This window comes from Balaenoptera physalus (genome assembly GCF_965194825.1).
Source record: "Balaenoptera physalus genome assembly, chromosome: 5".
Classification (NCBI taxonomy): domain Eukaryota; kingdom Metazoa; phylum Chordata; class Mammalia; order Artiodactyla; family Balaenopteridae; genus Balaenoptera; species Balaenoptera physalus.
In genome coordinates this window covers 150,501,196-150,523,299 of record NC_138884.1, presented here as the reverse complement: position 1 = coordinate 150,523,299, position 22,104 = coordinate 150,501,196, and the positions used below count along the sequence as shown (strand labels likewise).

At 64.0% G+C, this 22,104-nt stretch overlaps 2 protein-coding genes across 9 annotated transcripts; one reads left to right on the top strand and one right to left on the bottom strand.

Annotated features, from left to right (window-relative positions):
* Positions 1 to 2,678: 2,678 nt before the first annotated feature.
* On the top strand, positions 2,679 to 20,223 carry IDUA (alpha-L-iduronidase). Of its 6 annotated transcripts, none has more exons than XM_082462395.1 (14): positions 2,683 to 2,949; positions 3,719 to 3,859; positions 14,533 to 14,618; positions 14,776 to 14,883; positions 15,169 to 15,264; positions 15,362 to 15,564; positions 15,729 to 15,908; positions 16,015 to 16,231; positions 16,527 to 16,739; positions 16,847 to 16,968; positions 17,046 to 17,171; positions 17,249 to 17,325; positions 17,732 to 17,832; positions 17,954 to 20,223. In XM_082462395.1, the coding sequence occupies exons 1-14, from the start codon at positions 2,807 to 2,809 to the stop codon at positions 18,058 to 18,060; spliced, it is 1,920 nt and encodes a 639-aa protein (XP_082318521.1). In that variant the 5' UTR covers positions 2,683 to 2,806; the 3' UTR covers positions 18,061 to 20,223. The 6 variants fall into 6 exon arrangements, 4 of the variants coding, with proteins under 4 accessions (XP_082318520.1, XP_082318521.1, XP_082318519.1 ...); XR_014263863.1 differs by having other exon boundaries at positions 2,686 to 2,949; positions 17,249 to 17,329; XM_082462393.1 differs by having other exon boundaries at positions 2,686 to 2,949; positions 16,129 to 16,231.
* On the bottom strand, positions 3,931 to 14,526 carry SLC26A1 (solute carrier family 26 member 1). 3 transcript variants are annotated; one of them, XM_082462391.1, is made up of 3 exons: positions 11,741 to 14,526; positions 6,937 to 7,558; positions 3,931 to 6,235 (listed from the first exon to the last, which is right to left on the bottom strand). In XM_082462391.1, the coding sequence occupies exons 2-3, from the start codon at positions 7,528 to 7,530 to the stop codon at positions 4,706 to 4,708; spliced, it is 2,124 nt and encodes a 707-aa protein (XP_082318517.1). In that variant the 5' UTR covers positions 7,531 to 7,558; positions 11,741 to 14,526; the 3' UTR covers positions 3,931 to 4,705. The 3 variants fall into 3 exon arrangements, with proteins under 3 accessions (XP_082318517.1, XP_082318516.1, XP_082318515.1); XM_082462390.1 differs by lacking the exon at positions 11,741 to 14,526 and adding an exon at positions 8,605 to 9,302; XM_082462389.1 differs by lacking the exon at positions 11,741 to 14,526 and having other exon boundaries at positions 6,937 to 9,302.
* Positions 20,224 to 22,104: the final 1,881 nt, after the last annotated feature.

Sequence of the window (22,104 nt, the reverse complement as noted above, 5' to 3'; positions counted from 1 at the left end):
CACCTGGCCGCCTTCCAGCACGCACTGTCCTGGCAGGCGAGCCCTCGACCAACCTTGACCGATGGCAGACGCCTTTCTCCAGGAGCACAGGTGTGGCCTCACCGTGACGACGCCCTCCTCCAAGGACAGCCACTGGACACACAGGCCCAACATCTTCTAGTCCTTGTTGAGTCCTGGTGGCCACAAATCCTTCCCCCAGACCCCCTGGCTACCTGGGGAGCCCCTTGGGATGACCTGGGTAGCAGCGGGGGGCGTCCATGGACTGTGCGACAGCACTGCCAGCTACCCCACGTGACGGGGCTCCTCCCATGCCCCAGCCCTGACGACGGACGGACCCAGAGCTCAGCACACCGGCTGGACTTCACGCAGCGGTCTCAGCAGCGCCTGCCCCGAACAAGTGGCCCATCTGCACACCGATCATACACTGTCCAACCATCACCTAAAAATCACCCCCTTCAGAGGTGAGAGCGCTAGGAATCTCGTCTCACAGACTCCCACACGTTTCCATGTGCACTAAGGCCACGACGTGAGGTGTGGCCAGGACATGCTACACATGTCACTTCTCAAAGTACAGTCCCTGAGGGCTCCCAGAGGGCCTGTGTGACTGAGACAAAGACTGGTCTCCTCAAACACCCTTTTTCAAATTCCAGTCCAGCAAGTGGAACCCTAGATGGGCCTCTGTCTTGTCCCAGGCCTTAATCTCTCTTAATTCAAGGACCTTGGCTAACTCACACTTCACGCCAAGTTTCAAAGCTTTTCCACTGCCCTTTCCTCTGTTAAAGGGGACGTGTCCTGCCTTTGGGCACTAAAGACTCTTTGCACGTAAGGATACTTTAATAATGCCCATCCCCTCCCTCCACCTCCCCATGTGGTCCTGCCTCCTATTTCTAGGGATCTGTGTCCATCTGTCTAAGCACACATGATTAAAACAAGTCCTGAGTGCAAATTTTAGGACACTCTTCAGATGGCTTCCTTTCTTCTGAAGTCACCATGCAGCCTCTTTCGTGTCAAATCTCCCTCTGCCTCCCCCTTACAAGGACACTCAGAGCCCGCTCGGATGATCCAGGGTCATCTCCCTATCTCAAGACCCTTAACTTAGTCCCACCTGCAAAGTCCCTTCACGGTAGAAGCTCCCACTCAGAGGACATGGGGGGCCAGCCGCTCACACACCGTGTGCCCCTCACAATCCCTGGGCTACTACTGTTGTCCTGTGTTTCAGTCTCTGGATATATTTCGAGCCCAACGAGATGTTATTATTGCCGTGTTATGTGTCACTCTTCATTAGACTTACAGACAATAGACCTTTCTGCTGCATTTCCTTCCTTCCTGCCCCTCTGGGCTGCAAGGATCACTGTTCTTCTGGAAGAACACCAGTTACCGTTTCCGTAAAGGAGGGTCAGTGGTGACAAGTGTTCTCAGAGTTGGATTCTTCGAAGCGTCTTTATTTGACCTCCATTTCAAAGCATGCTTTTTGCTGGATCGAGACGTCCTGGCTAACAGTGGTTTAGTTTGAAGTTTTCATTCCCTTGGCTGCTGGTTCTGGCCGCTTCTGTTGGAAAGTCAGTGTTCTTTCTTGCTGTTTTGCACTTTGAGGGTAACGGGTCCTTTCCCCCTCAAGCTGCTTTGAAGGCTTTCCCTTCAGCTTTGGTTTCAGCATTTCACTAGGACGCGCCTGGGTTCTGCTGCCTTTGTACTTTTCCTCGGGCTACGGAGCACGCCTTCATTCTGTGACTGGATGTCGTCCATCACTTTTAGAGCTCCTCTCTCTTCAGCCCAAGGGACTGGACACTGGTTGACTCTGGGGCGGGGTTCTGCTGTCCGAGGGAGGACAGTGCAAGAACAGAGGCTCTTCCCCGAGTCCTGAGACGCTTGACTGGTGGAGGATGTGAGGCTGTACGACCTACAGTACATGTAGGTATACACACCCGTAGTATATGTGCAGTTAGACGCTTAAACGTTCACCGCTGACCCCACCTCCCCCAACACCCAGGCCGCGCTGCCCATCTGCCCATAGAAATGTCCACTTGGCTTCTCAGAGGCAGCTTAGCCCCCTGACCACCCCCGTTGCTTTACAACAGCCCTCCTCTCAGAAAACGTCACATCCGCGCGCTGCTCCAGCCGAATTCCTAAGAGCCACCATCCACCTTCCAAACGTGTCCCACTTCTGACCACCTTCCACTGAGCAGCCGCCTGGCGCGCGCGTTAGGATACTTGCCGGCCCGCGAGCCGACCTTCCGAAGCATTAACAGACGACGGATTTCACTCGAGCGGCTGAAGGCCGAGCGCTTTCCGAGTGCCGCCCAGTCCCCGCAGCCCGCTCGGCGCGGGAGGGAACGGAGGGGAGCAAACTGCGGGGAAGGGGCTCCAGATTGGGGCGGGGGGATGGCAGCCTGAGGGCATCTGGGCACAGCCCACTGTCTGGAGAAGCGCTCCAGCTTCCGGGGCTGCGGGAGCTGCCCGCCCCGCCACCCAGCCCCACGCCCACCGCCCCGGGCCCGCCTCCACCGCCACCTCCCGCCAGACCCCGCCCACGCCTCCTGCTTTCCCCTCCCGGCCACGCCCCTCCCACAGCCCCGCTCCACGCCCACCGCTCCGGCCCCGCCCACCTCCCACTGCCCGCCAGACCGCCGCCCGGCCCGGTCCTGCCGAGGCCCCGCCTCGTGCCGGCGGTCACGTGGCGCGCGACCCGGAGGCGGAACAGGCGGGTGGGACGCGGACCTCGGCTCCCGGAGCGCGGAGGGCCGCGTGGGTCTCCCGGGATTGGGGTGTTCCCGCGCCCGGGGCTCGCGTCCCCCGCGCCCCCGCCATGCGCCCACCTCGCCCCCGCGCCGCGCTGCTCGCGCTCCTGGCCGCGTCCCTTGCGGCCGCCGAGGCTCCGCACCTGGTGCGCGTGGACGCGGCCCGCGCGCTGCGTCCCCTGCAGCCCTTCTGGAGGAGCACCGGCTTCTGGTGAGCGCCTCGCGGGGGACACTGAGGTCGGAGCGTCCCAGCCCGCCCCTGCTCGCTGCGCGCTCTTCCCAAACCGCGGCCGCGCACCCCGCCCCGTGCCTCCGGGACCCCCGTGTCGCACCTGGAGAGACCTGCAGTAGGCGCTCCGAAGGGAGGAGGGCCGCGGCTCGCTCCTTCCTTTCGGGTCCAGCCTCAGAGTGGGGATCTCCTCTCTGTCCGCTGGCTCTATGCCATGTTTCCGGTGCTGCGGAGGTTTTCTAGCTGAGCGGCTGCCCCGTGTGGTGGGGGCCTGGGGCCAGGTCCTGAGTGTGCCTGGTCACCCCCCAGAGGCTGAAGAGCCTGGTGGCCAACCGCGGCAGCCCAGGCTGCAGGAGGGGCTGTGGCCCAGGACACTACTCTTTGGCGCAGACCGGGACCACCTCGACGGGGCAACCCCAGAACGTTCGACGTCCCTGCAGTGGGACCTGTCCCCATCCCTGGTGTCCCCGATTGCCTCTGTCGGGCTTGGAGCTGATATCTCCCGGCTGGGGGGGCAGGGAGCAGGGTGGGAATGTGATCTCTCTGGGAGGCCCCGACCCCCATAAACCTGAGACTTCATCACAGTCCTGGCACTAGGGGGCAGTTTATTACATCAGGGACGGTAAAATTCACCAGCAGACATGCCCCGGTCCTTGCCCTGAGTTTGTAGGTGCGGGGCCTGTGCTGAGGCCCCTCTGCTAGCCCCACTCAAGGGGACTAAGGCCTCCGCTCCCCCTTGTTTTGTGCCCAGTCCCCCACTGCCGCACAGCCAGGCTGACCGGTATGACCTCAGCTGGGACCAGCAGCTCAACCTGGCCTACGTGGGTGCCGTCCCTCATGGTGGCATCGAACAGGTTCGGACCCACTGGCTGCTGGACCTCATCACGGCCAGGTGGGTGATGGAGGGGATGGGCAGCCTGGGGGCAGCTGGGCAGAGCCCAGTGTATGGAGATGCAGACAGAGACTAAGAGGAGGTGGCGTCTGGTTGTGGGGGACAGTGCAGTACCGGGCCATGGCGGGGTCACGGGGTGGGGGACTCCTGCTCCACGAAGCCGTTGCCCCTGTGCTTCTCGGCCAAGCTTCCTGGGGGCAGGGCAGAATTGAGGGCACCCTCCTGGCGGCACAGGCGCTGTGGGTGCTGGGGCAGCCCCTGGATCGGGCAGAGCTGGGCCCTGCAACGGCGAGTGGGCACCCTCGCTCTGTGCTCAGACTGTGTGGGGATGCCACGCCAGGGGCCGGGCTGAGGTCGTGTTGGTCACATCTGCCTTTGGCCCTGCCAGCCCCAGTGGGGGCTGAGGCAGAGGGTGTAAGAAACACTTGGGTGTGTGCATTGCGGGGTTTCCTAGACACAGAGACTCTCATCACACCCCTGGCCAGAGCTGCCAGCTCTCACCTGGGGTGGGGGGGCGCTAGCGGGCCAAGGGACCAACGTCCTTTTGGCACCTTGGAGGCCACATGACTGCCTCAGGGTCCTTGTTCAAGTAAGACAGGACACCGAGTGTCAGACCGGCTCCACGGACCACAGATGCACAGCACTGGGCCCAGGTTGGCACCGAGGCAGCGTTTGTCTCAAAGGTGCAGTTGAGGGTTCTCAAGTGTCTGTGTCCTTGTGTGTGTTCACTGCCACCCTCCATCCCATTTGGGGTTCCCTGGGTCCTCTAGATTGGAGGCACCAGGCGACAGCAAGATCGCAGTGGTGGATGGTGGGAGTGGAGGCTGGCGGCAGGTGCTGGCTCTGTTAGAGGGTGGAGTTGGTGGCCACCAGCTCCTGGCAGCGGGCTCGGGCCGCCTGCACGGCACAGTGCACGCTGGGAAACAGCTGCCCCTCCTCGGCCGCGTCCCCCTGGTCCTCCCCAAGGAAGCCGCCTCTCCTCAGGGTGTCCCTTACCGAGGGGCTGCAGCAGGCCAGGAGCAGGGTGATGCCCAAGGCCCCGTAGTCTCGGCGCAGGTCCTGCAGTGTGGCCAGGCCGGCCGCGTCCAGGAACAGCAGCGGGGCACAGTCAATGACCACTGCGTGGAAGCAGGTCGCCGAGGGCACCAGCGCAGCTGTGCTGCTCCCGGGACCCAGGTCCCTGCCTTCGACAGGCTCTCCCTCGCCAGCCCCCACCCCTGGGCCCCGCTCCTTCCTCCTGGCGGCTGCGTACCCCACGTTCAGCCCGGTGAGGCTGTAGAGTGACCGCAGGAAGAAGTCCTTATTGGCGTAGTAGAGGGGCCCCGTGAAGCGGAACACCTGCACACCAGGCTCGGGGACCAGGCCCTCAAATTCTGCTGGGTCCCCGTAGAAGCTGGAACCCCCGGCACGGGCGAGCAGGGCTGCGCGTGGGTGCCGTGTGCGGCCGGCCAGGCTGAGCAGTGAGAGGAGAATGCCAGCCAGGAGCCCGGCCTCGGTGCTGACCAGCACGCAGGTGGCCGCCGTGGCCACCCAGACCAGAGCATCGGCAGGGCTGAGCCGCCACAGCCGCGGGACGTCCCGCACCTTGCGCAGGGCCCCACGCAGGCTGACGATGATGATGCAGGCCAGCACGCTCCGCTGCAGGTCCCGGAACAGGGGCGCTAGCGCCAGCACCACCAGCAGCACCACGGCGGCGCTGACCGCGCTGGAGAGCTGCGTGCGGCAGCCGGTGGCCGTCTTCACCAGGCTCTTGGCCAGGGCGGCGCTGGTGGCAAAACAGTGGAAGAAGGCAGGCAGCACGTTGCAGCAGCCCACAGCCAGCAGCTCCTGGTTGGCGCGCACAGAGTAGCCGTGGCTGCGGGCGAACATCTCCGCCAGCGAGATGGAGAAGGCGGAACTCACGAGGGCCAGGGACGCGGCGTCCAGCGCCACGCGCCACACCAGCCCCGGCTCTGGCACATGCGGGGCCATGAAGCCAGTGGGGATGTCGCCAGCCACGCTGGAGCCGAAGCGCTCGTGGAACTGCCCGAAGTGGGACACGAGCGTGGCCGCCCCGATGACCAGCAGTTCTGCGGGCAGCGGCACCTTCAGGTGGTGCCGGTAGCAGTCCGAGAGCTCCTTGGCCGCCAGCAGCACGGCCAGGCACGTGGCGCTGGTGAGCACGTCGCACAGGTTGGCCTGCCCAGCGCTGCGCAGCAGGCTCAGCCACGTGCTGACCACCAGGCCCGGCCCCTGGTGCCGCGGGACCCGCACGCCCAGCAGGTGTCGGAGCTGGGAGGTCAGGATGGTCACTGAGGCCCCCATGGCGAAGCCGTCCAGCAGCGGCTGCGAGAGGTAGGCGGACACGAAGCCCAGCCCGAGGACGCCCATGAGGACCTGCGGACAGAGCGTGGTCAGGGCTGCAGGGCGCGGGCACAGCGCAGAGCCGGACCTCCCTCCCTCGCAGTGCTCATTTCCCACGTGGACCCCATCCGCAGCCGCCTGCACATGCGTGTGCGCGCACAGGCACGGCAGCCGCCGGAGTGCGCGCTGTGGCCACGACGCTCACCGTGGTCCCACACACGCGGGCTCTGGGCATCGGAAGGCAGCTCCTTTCTCTGCCCTGTCCACAGCACCGCCCCCCTCCCGGGGGACCTGGAGCTGAGGGGAAGGGCCTGAGGTGGCCCTTGGGAGGGGGCGACGTTGGGGTGGACAGCCCTGGGCCAGGGAGGGCTGGGTGCGGGGAGGCCGTGGGGAGGCAGGCGGGCAGGCAGTTCCCAGGATCCCACTTGGGACAGGACGCCGGGGAGGATGTGCAGACCACGTGGGGGCACGTTTGGGCCCGAGGCCACACTCTGCGGCTGGCCAGGCAGGCCCCCCACCCCAGGCACCCTCAACCCCTCTGGTGCCCTGACCCGGGGTGCTGTCACGCACCCACTTCTGCCTATGCCCTGTTCTCTCCTCTCCTTGCGGGTTAAGCCACCGCCCTGACCTCCTGTCTCCCCCGGGCTTGGCCCTTGCAGGGGGGCGGCCAGTACCGGAAGGGGCTGCTCTGAGTGGCTGAGCCAGCCTGTCTAGGCCCAGGCCCAGCTCCTCACCTGGTAAATCCCGGCCAGCAACGTGAGGGCGGTGGCCACGCGGATGGCGTAGCAGTCCCGGCTGCAGTCCTGTAGCCCAAGCGCCAGCATGGTGGCCGAGGCGTTGAGGGCGCTGCGGTTGGCCCCGGGCCCTGGGCCGTCCTGGGCGGGGTCGAAGCCGGCCAGCAGGAGCTCACGGTCCACCACCTGGCCCACCATGAGGCAGAGCAGGCTGAAGATACCCACGGAGACGTGGCGTGAGGTGCCCATGAGGAAGTAGATGAGGTTCGCAAAGAAGGATGTGTAGAGGCTGTAGATGGGCTGCAGCCCGGCCAGCAGTGAGTAGGCGATGGCCTGAGGCACCAGGATGATGCCGATGACCAGCCCAGATATGACGTCACCCGCCAGGTCCTCCCGAGGCTGGTACTGGCGGAGCCAGCGCGTGGCGGGGAGCAGGTCCTGCAGCAGCACCCAGGCCCCCTGCACGCTGCACGCACAGCTCCGCCGCAGCCGGGCCTTCAGAGCCTCTCGCAGGCCTGGGGGTGCGGGGGGCCGCCGGCGAACCAGCACCAGCCCCCTGCCCTGCTGTGTGCACTCAGGGGACACTTCCATCATGGGGCACCAGCCCGCCCCCCGAGAAAACCTGCAAAGTGGGCAGAAGTGGGTGTCATTGCTGGGGTGGCGAGACATGTCAGAGTCAGAGGGCGTCACGGAGACCCAGACTCGCGTGGCCAGAACAAGCTCCGCTGCTCTCTGTCCACGCCAGAGGCCCCTCCGCTCCGCCATCCAGACCACCATAGTCCCCTCTGGTTGTCCCTCGATCACCTCTGCACTGCGGCCCTGCTGGCAGGAAGAGCCTTGCAGATGCCAGGACCCCAAATCTGTGCTGCAGCAGCGCCTGCCACTGCCCAGTCCTTGCAGCAGAATTCCTGGAACGTGCTTTGAGGGGCCGGCTGGGAGGGCAGTGGGGGTGACTGGTGTCCATCGCCTGCAGGGTGTTCTGGGACAGCAGGCCCCTTTCCCAGTGCGTGTTAATGCTTCTGGGTTTTGGCTGGTGGCTCAGGCCACAAAGACGCACCGTGGAACACGCGTGCCAATCGTCCCTGCTGTCCAGAGGGCAGCCTGCCACCCGGCCCAGGCTGACCTTGCCTCTGTGCTCAGCGAGTGCCAGGGAGTCCCGTTAACAGCTGTGCTGAGGTCCGCCCGGACTTCAGCTCTTGCTGTCCCCCTCATGGTGACATGAAGCAGATGGTCTCTGCTTCCTCAGAGCCTGGTCACCCTGGCGCGGTGTGTGCACTGGCCGGGAACGCGGGGCCTGGGGTGTCCCCGGGTGTGGAGGACGGGCGCTTGTCCCGGCCTGGTGTGAGGTGTGGGCAGGCGGACGCCACCCCCAGGGCTCGAGTGGCAGGCCTGCCCTTTGGGGGATGCTAGGGGAGCTGTTTCTTTCCTCTGAAGACCTCACCACACAGGAGTCCCTGGACACCTTGAGCTCAGCCAGCCCCCGAGGTCCAGGTGTGTCGACTGAGTGACTGTTTAAACAACGGGGAGTCCACAAAAGAAACACTGGAATCGGGCCTTTCCACTCACAGCATTCTGCCCCTCCGCTCCATCCAGGGAGCTGGCCTTCGCTGTGGCCAAGTCGTCTAGAGCCCTTGCTGTCCTGCCGCAGGGTCCCAGGGGGACTCTTACCTGAGGGGGCCCCTCACGGCCTCGGCAGGTAGTGCGGGCCTAGCTTGTCTGTCCGCGGGGCCTCTGGCTCAGTTAGCGGGTTGGGCATGCAGGTGGTGGGCTCAGGCACAGAGCTGGCCTGGCACTGACCGGCGGGCAGTGCTCTGTGCTTAGCATCTGACTGCTCGGCTGAGCTGGGCTTGCAGTTAAATCATTTACTCCAAAGATTGCTGAGTCATAGGTTCCCCCAGATGCGCATTACCTGAGCGGCTAATCCGGGGAGTTGTACTGTAATCAGAGGCTCACACATAATTACAGTTGTGTGGGACTCATAAGCTTCCAGCCTCCCAGGAGCAGGGCTCCAGGTGCGGGACCGGTGGGCTGGGGCATTGAGTGGCTGGAGCAGGAAGCTTGGATTCTGGGCCCCTGGGGGAGGCGGAAAGCTCAGGAGCCTGGCCAGTTGTACCGGGGGAGGGGGCGGGGGGACAGGCCCAGTGCCGTGGCTCCCAGGACCCTGGAGTGTGGGCAAGGATGGGGGTCCGAGGGAGGGGCTGGTCTCTGGGTCCCATCCCTGGACATCCTGTCTGCTAGGCGATGGGTCTGGTCCACGCGGGAGCCAGCCGGGCCCAGGGCAGCCACATCTTGGCTTCTGCTCTGTGTCCTTGTGTGGAAAGCAGGCATGAGGCCGCTGGTGTGTGTGTGTGTGTGTGTGTGTGTGTGTGTGTGTGTGTGTGTGTGTGTGTGTGTGTGTGTGTGTGTGTGTGTGTGTCCGTCCGAGGACTGGAGGGAAAGCAGGCATGAGGCCGCTGGTGTGTGTGTGTGTGTGTGTGTGTGTGTGTGTGTGTGTGTGTCCGTCCGAGGACTGGAGGGCTGCCAGGCATCAAGATACAATTAGCCAGGTGTGCCCTTCCTGCTGCAGGGGCAGGGGTCCTGGTTCTGTCCCCTGGAGCCCCGCCACCTGGATCCCAGCCAGGTGCTGGCCCTGTGCGGTGGGTGGCCGTCTGGCCTCGCCACGCCTCCGTCCACTCCTCCTGGGCCAGTGGAACCTGCCTCGTAGGGCTGGTGTGAAGGTAAACGGCCCCTTTGGATGACTGCCCTCGTGTCCCACATGCAGTTAACGAAGAGCACGCTGCTGATTTTAAAATTACTCAGGACCTCGGTTCTCCCATCTTTACAATGAACAAGTGGGTGCCTTAGGGGTAGCGTGGGGAAAGAACACCACAGCCCCAAGTGTTCTCCATCCTGGAGGGGAGACCTGAGAGGCTGCGAGGGGTCCCTTTGACGGGGCTGCAAGGCTGAGCTGGCCTGGGCCTGCTGTCTCCCAAAGCCCGGGGCAGGGGGAGCTCCACCCAGGCGCCTCCCACATTCAGCCTCATTTCGGGACCTCCCTCCAGAGCCTCCCTGAAAGCTCTGCCACATCATGGCCTGATGGGAAAGACCAGAGGCCCCATTTGGGGGCAGAGGTGGGAGTGGAACCCCAGGGTGGCTGGGGGGATAGCCAGCGGGTGGGAGGGTCTCCGCACACCTGCACCGAGGGGGAGGAGTGGTCAGGGCCGAGGCCCCACTGCGATGCCGCGTCCATCTCCAGATCTGATTCCTTGTTCTTGAAGAGTCTGTGTTGGGCCCCAAGATCTCGCTCTGCCCTCTGGAGGCTGAACCCAACCACCTGGGGCAGAGCCTGGGGCAGAGCCTGGGGCCTCCCAGCCCGGCCCCTCCCCCCGAGTCCTGGGCAGTACCCACTCAGTCCTGGGGCGGAGCTGTTTGCCCAAGGATGTGGTTTACAGGAGCCACCGGCCAGAGGGCGGGTGGGACAAGTCACAGCAGTTCAGGGGCAGATAAGACTCCTCTCAGGGCTGGAGTGGAGGGGCCACCGAGGGGTCATAACACGCTTATCTTCCAACCCAGCTACCGGCGGCGGAGCGGCAGTGTGGGAACTCCCTGCGTGGCACATGTGGGCAGCGGTGGCGGCTGGGCCCACCGCCGGGGAGGGGAGGGGTGAATGGAGGTGGGGACGGGGCTTTCGGGGGCCGCCTAGGTTTGGAGCACCTGTGGTGGGATTTTAGGCAGGTGGAGACACTGATATTTCAGGGAGGGACTGTTCTCAGCGCTGCAGCACCCATGTCCCCCATGCAGCTGCACCGCAGGGGTGGCCTTGGCTGCCTTGGTGGCAGGGCCTGGGCCTCTGCTCCCCCAGCCGCTGCCCAGGCTGGGTGTCTAAGCAGCTGAAGAGATTCAACTGAGAATTGCAGGGCCCCTGGGGCCTAAGCGCCACCCCCCCCCAACCCCTGCCTGTCCCTCTGTGCTTTGAGGACTGTGGTCTTCATGCTGCCCTCTGACCAGGCACACAGGCGAGCGTCTTGGTTCCTGGGGCCTTGCTGGCCGAGGCCCACTGTCCCCCTTCACCCCAGTGGGCCCACTGCAGACTTTTCCACCGGGGCAGGGGGGCAGCAGGACCCTGGCGTGGGTTAACCAGCAAGGGGCGTGGGGTCTCCAGCACCTCCGCCTGCTGGAACCGCCTTCATCTTGCCTCCTGCCCAGTCCTGTGCCAGATGGTTGTTATTTTAATATTGGTCTTTAAATCACCATTTTAAGCCGCTGAGTACACTTATTTGGAAAGGAGCCATGTATCCCCACAAGTGAAAAGAGGCTGGGCTGCAAGCCCATTCTCATCTCCAGGGTCCAGAGAACCAGACCCCAGCGCTCCCAGTTCCAGAAGAGCGACTCTCCTGCCTCCCCGGCCGGCACCTTCGCAGCCGGGACCCTGACTGTGGCTGCCGGTTCCCCGCAGCGGCGGGTCTGTGTCTCCCTCTCTGAGCACTCTCGCCCCGCCCCATGTATTTCCCCACCCCGGCCCCGCGCCCCCCCATCCCTACCGACCACGCGCGCCCCGGGTTCCCACCCCGTGCATTTCCACACGTACCCCCGCTCTGCGCCCCCTCCCACGAGTGCGCCCTGCAAGCCAAGCACGCGCGGCCCGGGCCCCACCCAGCACGTTTCCATCCACCCTGCGCCCCCTCCCACGAGTGCGTCCCTCCCCTCGCCAGAAGAGCAAGCGCGGTCCCGTCTGCACCCGGCCCGATCCCCACCCGGTGTTCCCCAGATTCCACGCCCGAGCACGCGAGGCCTGGGGCCCCGCCCTGCGCACCCGAGCACTCACCAGGCCTGGGTGCTGCTGGGTCCTCGCGGCGCACGCGCTCAGGCCCAGGGATGGGGGGTGGTTCCTGGTGCAGCCTGACGGCCGCCGGCGTGCAGTGAATAAAGTCGTTGTGCGGCCTCCGCTGCCCCGGCCCAAGTGCCGGACCAGGAGCGGGAGGCGACGCCACCTGTGCCTCGCGCCTAGGTTCGGCCTCCTGCGTGGCTGGAGGATGGAGAGGCCCTCGGGCTGGACTGCGTGTGTGACCCAAGCCTCTGCAGGGGGAGTGCAGGGGTGGGCTGTGCACTACACCTTCTGGCTCAGCCCCCTCACTAGCTTTGATCGCTCAAATTCCCCTCCTGACGGAGGCTGAGACGGATGGAGACCTAGGCACCGACAGTGGGGCCCGAGGACAGCTCTCCGGGGTTCCTGGGCCTGGGATCACCCCAAGGTTGGGTCTTCTGGTCCCCGGGGGGCAGGTTGCTGACCCCTAGGGCATTTCTGGGTGCCGAGGCTGGATTGGTCAGCGGACACTCAAGTCCACTCAGAGTGACAGGCTGAGAGCGGCTCTGCGGCTGGGGCTGCCCTGGTGACACCCCGCAGGCCCAGGACACTGAGCGCCGGAACAGAATTTACCCGAGGCCTGATGTGCTCCCGCCCCAAGTCGGCCCAGCGCTGCCAGGGTCTGCAGAGAAAGCCTGGCACCCGTGCCCGGGCCTCCGCTGTACATGCGTCGCCCATCGCCCACGCCTGCTCCCCCACCCCCACCTGTGGGACTTTGGAACCCGTCCGCTGCCACGCATTTAATTTTTACCCGAGCGCTTTTTTTTCTTTGCTACCGGTTGTGACCTTTGGAGGGGGAAGGGGCGGACCCCCGCTGCGCACGTGCTGTGGGGCTGGGCTCCGGAGGTGGGAAGACGTGGTCTGGTGAGAGCCGGAGGCACCCTGTCTGCGTGGTGGCTCGGCCTTGACCTTGTGCAGTGACGAGTGGGGCAGAGGAGGCCCGGAAGGGAGGTGCTGACTTGTCCAGACCCTCGCTGTCCCTCAGGGGGACAGCGGTGGGCTGGCCAGACTGGCGTGGGACTGACTGGGAGACTTAGACTCAGAGCGGTTCAGGGCCAGATTCCACCTTGATCCCTCGTCGCCCCTCCCGCGCCGCCGCCGCCGCCGCGCAGGTGGGACGCACCTGGCTGCCACTAGAGGGCGCAGCTGCACGCCCTCTGGAACGTGTCCGCCCTCCCCCTCAGATCTGTGGATGGACCGGGCGTGCCCTCAGGGGAAGCCCTCAGACCCTCTGCCGGCCCACCCGTCTGGGCCACCCCAGGCTGCCGCATCAGCCCCAGGCTCGGTGCTCTACTCCGCCTGCCTCGCCCTCCTTGCCTTGGCCTGACGGCTGAGCACCAGTTTCCTCACCCAGCCCCCGACCCCAGGTGCGCCACCTCCACGCCAGCGCATTTGAGACCCATCTTACTCCCCCGCCTGCCTCTGCCAACTGCACGCACCCCCAGGTGCTCAAGCGAAATCCACGGTTGTGCTGAACTCCCCCTTCCCAGCTCCCCTCCAGTCCGGCAGTGGACGCTGGCCCCTCTGCCTCCTAAATCCATCCGCGCCAGTTCCCTCTTGCTGCTGCCGCCGACGCCACCCAGTCCGGGCACCTACCTCCCCCCGGGAACCGTCTTCCAGCTCCCACTCTGGCTCCAATGGGCCGATGAAGGGATCCTTTCAAAATATGGCAAAGACAAAACTATGGAGACAGTAAACACGTCAGGGGTTTGGGGTGGGGGGAGGACGAAGAGGTGAGGCAGAGAGGACTTTCAGGGCAGTGAAAATACTTTGTGTGATGCTGCAGTGGTAGATACGTGCCGTTATACATTTTTCCAAACCCATAGAATGTACATCACCCGGTGAGCCCTAATGTGGACTGTGGGTTTGGGGTGACTGTGATGTTAGTGTAGGTCCATCAGTTGTAACAAAAGTCCCACTCTGGGATGTGGACCATGGGGGAGGCTGTGCATGTGGGGAGGGAGCGTGGCGGGGGGTAAATCTCGGTACCTCCGTCTCAATTTTGCTGTGAATCCAAAACTGTTCTAAAAGAATTGTCTTACAAACACCTAAGAAAAGTCATGGTACTGCTCTGCGTCAATCCCTGAGAGGACTGCCCATGTCACCCTGAGTCAGGTCCCATCCTCACCATTGTCACGAGGCCTCGTGTGACTGCATCTCTCACAACCCACACCCTTCTTCTGCCCCAGGCCCACTAGCTGCTTTTCTGCTGCTTGATTATCATGAGTTCATTTCTACCTCAGGGATGAGTGCAGGGTGGGGGGACTGCCCTTCTCCCTCTCCTGCCTGTTCACGTTGCCTCTCAGAGTGTGGAAGGGGGGCAGGGGTAGTGTTGAGCCAAGTCTGGGACCCTGGCCTCCAGGAGGTGCAGGGAAGCAGGATATGGCACCACAGGGTCCTGCCAAGCTCATCCCACAGCCTCCCGCTTCACTGTCAGCTGCTGTCTTTAGGATGCCTATTCTCCCCCCTCCATCCTGTTGTACCTTTCCCGAAAGACCTGCCTGCCCCCTCCCACAGGCTATTCTGAGCCCCTGAAGGCTCGAGGGTGGGGTTCCAGTACAGACAGCCTAGTTCACACTAGGCTGTGAGTGACTACTAGACTTACACAGTCACGTTTCTGAGGAGAGGGGCCAGTTGAGTCTGGAGCCTAGCCCTGCACGGCACCTTGCAGGTTTGTTAGCTGCTTGAATGTGGCCACAGTTCCAGCCCCGGGCCCACCTTCCCCCATCCTGACATTGAGTGTCCTTCTACAGGGGGTCAGCCAGGCAGGGCGTGAGCTACAACTTCACCCACCTGGACCGGTACCTGGACCTTCTCAGGGAGAACCAGCTCGTCCCAGGTAAGCCGCCAGCCTTGCCCTTGTACTGCTGGCCCCACGCCCTCCCCTTGGCCTGGCCCTTCTGGGTCCTCCTGGTTGTCCACGCAGGGCCTACCTCAGCGCGGGCCTGGTGGAGACAGGCAGGTGAGCAGTGGACAGCCGCCCTCATGTGCTGCAGGCTTTGAGCTGATGGGCAGCCCCTCCGGACGCTTCACTGACTTTGAGGACAAGCGGCAGGTGTTCGAGTGGAAGGACCTGGTCTCGCTCCTGGCCAGGAGATACATCGGTGGGCGGGGCGCGTGCCCTGCGGGGACAGGGGGGGCACTGCTGGGCAGGCTCTCCTCCCGCACCCACCCAGGCCACCTTCTGGTCTTCTCATCATGAACCCGCTGAACCAGGGCCTCCTGATGGGGGAGGGGGGCAAGTGGGGGGGGGGCGAGCTCATAGGGAATCAGACACTCCCGTCACATCCAAGCCCCCCACCATGGTTGCCCCTCCCTGGGGATCCCCATGAGCCCATGACCCTGTCCCAGGGCAGGGGCCCTCTCGCCACAGTAGGGACCCTCTGCAGGTAGGTACGGCCTCAAGCACGTTTCCAAGTGGAATTTCGAGACGTGGAACGAGCCGGACCACCACGACTTTGACAACGTGTCCATGACCTTGCAAGGTGGGCAGGCCGGCCTCCTGGGGTCCTGCGGATCTGAGAGGGGGTGGCAGCCGCCCCTCCGGCGCGGGGATGTGGACTCTGTGTCCCTCCCGCCCAGGCTTCTTGAACTACTACGACGCCTGCTCCGAGGGTCTGCGAGCCGCCAGCTCGGCTCTGCGCCTGGGCGGCCCCGGAGACTCCTTCCACCCGCTGCCGCGCTCCCCGCTCTGCTGGGGCCTCCTGGGGCACTGCCACAACGGCACCAACTTCTTCACCGGGGAGGTGGGCGTGAGGCTGGACTACATCGCCCTCCACAAGAAGGTCCAGCCCGGGATCCCCGCCCTTCCGTCCGTCCCCGCCCCCAACCCAGCGCCCACGCGGGGGTCCCCCGCATGCGGCAACCCCAGAATCCCCGCCTGCTGCCTGCAGCCCCGCCGCCCCTCCGCGGCGGTCTCGGGGGTAGCTCAGGCGGGGCCTCTGCGCAGGGCGCGGGCAGCTCCATCTACATCCTGGAGCAGGAGGCGGCGGTCGTGCGGCAGATACAGCGGCTCTTCCCCAAGTTCGCGGACACCCCCGTTTACAACGACGAGGCCGACCCGCTGGTGGGCTGGTCCCTGCCGCAGCCCTGGAGGGCCGACGTGACCTACGCTGCCATGGTCGTGAAGGTGGGCCCGCCGCCAGGCCCGCCCCCGGGGGAGGCCTTTCTCCCGGGTGGGAGGGGCGGGCAGGCGGCCCCCGCGGTCGCGTTCCCAGCCACCCCGATGCCCGCAGGTCATCGCACAGCACCAGAACCTGCTGGTGGCCAACACCAGCTCCTCCGTGCGCTACGTGCTCCTAAGCAACGACAACGCCTTCCTGAGTTACCACCCGCACCCCTTCTCTCAGCGCACGCTCACCGCGCGCTTCCAGGTCAACGACACGCGCCCGCCGCACGTGCAGCTGCTGCGCAAGCCGGTGCTCACGGCGATGGCCCTGCTGGCCCTGCTGGGTGAGCCGCGTGCCCCGGCGCTTCCTGCGAGGGCGGGGCCAGGACGAGGCCTCAGTTGGACGGGGATGTCGTGCTAGGCCAGGGGTAGCTTGTGCAAAGGCCCGCGGAAGGATGTGCCCTGCTGGGGAGCCGGGAGCGTGTTTCTTGTCCCTCCCCACCCTTCCCCAGCTCAGTGGGCCGCAGAGGCTGTGGTGTGGCCGGGGATCTCCGGTGGAGGAGGGCAAATGGTGGGAAGCCGGGCCCTGGGAGGGTCGAGGGGCGACGACTCCGCGTGGTGACCCCTCTACCCCCGCAGACGGCGAGCAGCTCTGGGCTGAGGTGTCGCGGGGCGGGACGGTGCTGGATAGCAACCACACGGTGGGCGTCCTGGCCAGCGCCCACCCCCCCACGGGCCCCGCCGACGCCTGGCGCGCCACAGTGCTGGTCTACGCGAGCGACGACACCCGCGCCCACGCCAACCGCAGCGTACCCTTGACTCTGAGCCTGCACGGGGTGCCCTCGGGCCCGGGTAAGCAGGGCTCCCGGAGAGGGGGCTCCCGCCCGTGGGGTGGGGGTAGCTCTGGCGGGGCGGGGCCTGGAGGAGGCGAGGCCCCGCCCCAGCATCCCGCTCCGCAGAGGTCGTCTTTGTCCAGCTCTACATGGACAACTGGCTCTGCAGCCCCTACGGCGAGTGGCGGCGCCTGGGCAGGCCCGTCTACCCCTCTGCTGAGCAGTTCCGGCGCATGCGCGCGGCCGAGGTCCGCGGGGAGCGTGGGGTAAGGGGCGGGGCGGCTCCCGAGGTGCGAGGGCCCTGAGCCCCTGACTCTGTCCCCAGGACCCGGCGACCGTGGTGCCGCTCCCCTTTCCCAGCAGCGGCCGCCTGACGCTGCGCCCTGAGCTTCCTGTGCCCTCGCTCTGGCTGGTGCACGTGTGCGCGCGCCCCGAGGAGCCGCCGGGGCAGGCAAGTGGCATTTCCCTTCCCCACCGCCGCCCCGGTCGCCCCCGCCCCCAACCAGTCTCGGTGCCTCACTCCCCCAGGTGACCCGGCTTCGTGCTCTGCCCTTGACCCGCGGGCAGCTGCTTTTGGTCTGGTCCGATGAGCGTGTGGGCTCCAAGTGCGTGAGTGCGGTCACCACCCCTACCCCTGCCCCCCCCACGCGCCCTTGGCCCCCAAATCCTCCGGGCTGTAGCGCCCATGTGGCCACTCTCTGTGGCCCTTCGGCCACCCCACGCGGACTGTGCTCTCTGCCCCCCATACAGCTGCCCCCACTGTTGGCACAAATGGCCCATGACTTTGTACCTCTGTAATGTAGGGTGGGGGTACCTACACAGACCATTTGCCCCTGGCACTGTGCTCCAGACCCCTCCTCTCAGCCAGTGTGGCCCTTTGTCATGGCAGGAAGAGTGTCCTGGGCCCCGGGGAGGGGCCAGGAAGGGGGCTGGAGGGGAGTAGGGCTCTGGGCGCCCCCTGCCTGCCAGCCCCCCTGGACCCCAGCCCTGGTTGTGCCTGACCTTCCCCAGGTGCCTGTGGACCTATGAGATCCAGTTCTCCCCTGAGGGTGTGGTGTACCTGCCCATCAGCAGGAAGCCTTCGACCTTTAACCTCTTCGTGTTCAGCCCAGGTGTGCCTGCTGCCTCAGCACAGTCCCTGCGGGGAGGGGTCCAGGGCCTCTCGGCACCTGGAGCTTGGGGGGATCAGAGGGGTTCAGGTTGAAGAGCAGGCATGTACCTTTGTGTCCTCAGACACGGCTGTCGTCTCCGGCTCCTACCGGGTCCGTGCTGTGGACTACTGGGCCCGACCAGGCCCCTTCTCGAGCCCCGTGTGGTACCTGGGGGCCCCTGCCCCGTGAGGGCCACTGCTGCCCCGCGACTGCACCTGTGCTGACCGTGAGCCTGGGCGGCCAGAAGCCGTGCTGGGCCGGACTGCCATCAGCCTCTCAGCCAGTCGTCCCCTCTGTTTGTCCCCTCCTGCCCCTCATTCACCCCCTTAAAGTGCCTTTCCACGCACAGTAATGGGGACGGCCTTCGTGGTGGGCACTGGGCAGACACGAGGCCCGGCTGGAGTGAGGCCATCCCCGCCTCGCCCCACCCCCGCCTGTGGGAGCCTGGATGGGACTCGGGTCAAGCGCAGACAGGTGTGAGTTGCCACTGGGGTGCCCGCTCTGCGCGCCTGGGGTCTCTGGCGTCACCGCTGGGTGCAGCAGGCCCCATTCCCAGCCCCTGCGCCAGGAGGGCCCAGAGGGTTCCCACTTCCTGAGGCCCAGCCAGCCTGCCCACTGCACCCTGCCTGGCCCAGACTGTCCGCAGTGGCAGGGAAGGCCGGCAGTGTCCACTCCTGCAGTCATCCGGGCTCCTTATCTGGGCCCAGGAGGAAACAGCACGCCCAGACGAGGGCGACTTGGGGACTGTGGATGGACATGTGGACATGGGGCAGGGAAGCCACGAGGGGTGGTATAGAGCCCTGGGGCTCCTCCCCAACCCCCCACGCCCACCCCAGGGCAGGTGGAGCCGACAGAGAACGGTGTGGCGAGGCCACGTGGCGAGGAGCAGGGGTGCAGCCAGTCTGGGGTGACGCAAGCAGGAGTGGGGGCCCCGACCCACCCTTCTCTCTCCGCTGCCCTCCGAGCTGCCTGGGCTCAGGGATGGGGGTCAGGCCTGGCAGGGCACATGGAAGGCGAGGCCCAGTCACCCCCGGCTCCTGTCCGCATGGAAAGGGCGGGGCGCCAGGGCCCACCAGCTGCCTCGTCCTGGGCTGGGGATGTCAGCGTGAGCATTCTCCACCTGAACCCCAAAGCCAGCACCTGTCCCCATTGCCCTTGGCCGCTGGGGGAGGCTTCAGGGCTTGGTGCCTGGGGCCCCGTTGGTACCATACAAGGGGTGCTGGGGTGCCCGGTGGGCCTCCGGTTTCTGGGCGTTGTCTTCCTGCGTCGTCAGGAAGCTCTGCCTGGATGTGGCTACGTGACCAAGCACCACGGCGGGCAGGTGGCCCACACGGCAGACGCTCATCCTCTCACGTCCTGGAGGCCGCAGCCTGCGGGCAGGGGTTCCTCCTGAGGCGGCCTCTCCTGGGCGTGCAGACGGCCACCTCCTCCCCGTGTCCTCACATGGTCGTCCCTTTGTGTGTGTCTGTGTCCTAATCTCCTCTTCTTATAAGGACACCAGCCATGTGGGATTTGGGCCCACCCATGTGACCTCATTTTAATCACCTCTTTAAAGGCTCCCTCTCCAAATACTGTCACATTCTGAGGTACTGGGGGTGAGAACGTCAGTGTGTGAATTGGGGAGATCCAGTTCAGTCGGTAACGAGCACCAACCCTATTTCTCTGTGGCGGTAGGAATGCATCACCCCAGCGTTAAAGCAGCCTCTTCTTTTTGGGATACAAGCTGCTATATATAAAATATAAACAGGGGCTTCCCTGGTGGCGCAGTGGTTGAGAATCTGCCTGCTAATGCAGGGAACACGGGTTCGAGCCCTGGTCTGGGAAGATCCCACATGCCGCGGAGCGACTAGGCCCGTGAGCCACAACTACTGAGCCTGCGCGTCTGGAGCCTGTGCTCCGCAACAAGAGAGGCCGCGACAGTGAGAGGCCCGCGCACCGCGATGAAGAGTGGCCCCCACTTGCCGCAACTAGAGAAAGCCCTCGCACAGAAATGAAGACCCAACACAGCCATAAATAAATAAATAATTTTTAAAAAAAGTGGTTAAGATTTATTAAAAAAAAAAAAATATATATATATATATAAACAATAGGCCCTACTGTATAGCACAGGGAACTATATTCAATATCTTGTAATAAACCATAATAGAAAAGAATGTGAAAAGGAATATATATATTGGGTTGGCCAAAAAGTTCATTTGGATTTTTCTGTCACATCTTATGGAAAAACCCGAACGAACTTTCTGGCCAACCCCGTATATACATATATATAACTGAATCACTTTGCTGTACACCAGAAACTAATGGAACATTGTAAATTACCTATAGTTCAATTAAAAAAAAAATTTTAAAGCAGCCTTTTCTCTACCTGCTGGTTTGGTAGCCTGAGGACCCCTGATGGTCAGGGGCCATCTCAGCTCGCAGCTTACTGGGAGGGGTACTGGGTTCCCCGGTTCCTTCCTTGGACACTGCACACTCCACACTCCACCGCACACCCCACTGAGCAGAGATCTCAGATGGACCCCTCCTTTGGAGACAGTTATGGCTCCGGGGCAGTCAGTGGGGGTTTGGCACTGGCACCTGCATCTTGGCCAGGACAGCAAAGCCACAACTGTCTCCAGGGGTAAGTCACCATCTCCACTTTTATTGTGGCTTGTGTGTTGTCAGGCGGCCACCGGGTTGCTGGCATGTCCCCATCCTCTGACCATGTTTTGGTCTTTGCTGGTTTGGGGTTGGGCTGGGAGCTGTGTTGAGAGTTCAGGAAGTCCACGTAACTGGCCCATGCACGTCCTCCGTCCCTGCTGTCATGGCCACTTTGCACCTGGGCCCATGGAGTGGTCACTGGGATGGCAGAAAGGGGCTGACATTGACATGAGCCGTTCATGAGCCCCTGCTGTAGGGGACACTTCCTGGATCCGTGTAGCTTTTCTGCAGGACACAGCACCCTCTCTGTCCCTCTCCACAGACCTCTTTGTCCCCAAGTGTTCTGTCTTCGTCGCTCTGAGTCTGGCCCACCGGCTGAGCTGTTGGATGCTGCCTGCTTGAGCCAGACGTGCACCTTGGTCCTGTGTGCCGGGGGACCCTGGTGCGTGTGCACACGCGCCCGCAAGCCGCGTCCCTCACGCGGCTGGCGGGAGGCTCTTCGTGCAGCCCTGGGCGTGGGTTGAGGGAGAGGCAGCAAGCAGCTCAGGACGAGCTGGAGGCTCCCGGCCATACGACGCGCTTTCAGATGCGCTTGGGCCCAGGCTCTGATATTTAAATTTGGGACAGAATGCTGTGTGCACCGTCTTCTCACTGGGCCCTTGGGTCATGTGGCCACTTGGTAAATGGAGTTGGACCTGCCCCAGAGCTCAGTGGCAGACCCGGAGCTGCTTTTCAAGTGGAGAGTTGTGTTTGATGCAGGAGGAGATGGACTTGCTCCAGGATGCCAGGGCTCTGGGCTGGAGGCGTTTGCCACAGGTGTCTGCCACAGATGCTCCAGGCTGCGTGGGGTCTGATGGGCTACTCACCCAAGGGGCGAGTGGCCTGCGGCCCAGGAGATGGGTCAGAACAGCACGTGCAGATGCGGGGTGTGCCGCTCCCCCACCCAGAGCCCCACTGAGCTCTGCCTCCTAGAAGTGGTCCTGCACACTCCCACATTGCCAGACCTTCGGACCCCCAAACTTCCCTGGACTTTCAGCAGGTTTACCTCTCACCCTGCGGGAGGCATGGGCTTTACCGAGGCCTCTAGGGCGCTTGTCATCTCTTGGCCGCCCTGTCTAATCGGCATAATGTCATCAAGGGAACCAAGATCCCTGGACCGTGTGAAGATGGTGGGAGCGTTGGTGCCATCAGGCAGACTCTGAAGGTGTGCTGCCGTGCCTGCCATGTGTGGGAGCCTGCTGGTCTCCTTCCTCGAGGGGGATAGAAAAGCCAGCTGTGCTGCATACTGGCGCCCCGGACTGTGTGATTTTGTCCAGTAAAGGTACACATCCAGACCTCAGCTGGTTGGTGTTGCCCTGGGTTATGCTGTGATCATCTGTCACTCAGCACCCATCTGGCAAGTGATATGGAGAACAGAGAAGGAATCCCCACCCTCACATCTCCCCAGTTCCTGATGTTGGACCTAGTCCCCAGAAACATGGTGCTATTTTTGGTTTCGCGTGGAGGGCAGGCCTGGGGGCTTCCACGATAGCCCCCCATGCAGCAGCCGCGGGCCAGTGTGGGGCTGTGGCTCCTCGCTGAGTATGAATGGCC

Bases quoted from the DNA above. Each gene is read 5' to 3' on its own strand.
- IDUA (XM_082462394.1), top strand. From the start codon at position 2,807: ATGCGCCCACCTCGCCCCCGCGCCGCGCTGCTCGCGCTCCTGGCCGCG. The intron at 16,232-16,526 runs GTGAGCCGCGTG...CTACCCCCGCAG, and splicing joins GGCCCTGCTGGCCCTGCTGG to ACGGCGAGCAGCTCTGGGCT. The intron at 17,833-17,953 runs GTGTGCCTGCTG...TTGTGTCCTCAG, and splicing joins CCTCTTCGTGTTCAGCCCAG to ACACGGCTGTCGTCTCCGGC.
- SLC26A1 (XM_082462389.1), bottom strand. From the start codon at position 7,713: ATGGTGGTCTGGATGGCGGAGCGGAGGGGCCTCTGGCGTGGACAGAGA. The intron at 6,236-6,936 runs GTGAGGAGCTGG...CTCTGTCCGCAG, and splicing joins TGCTGGCCGGGATTTACCAG to GTCCTCATGGGCGTCCTCGG.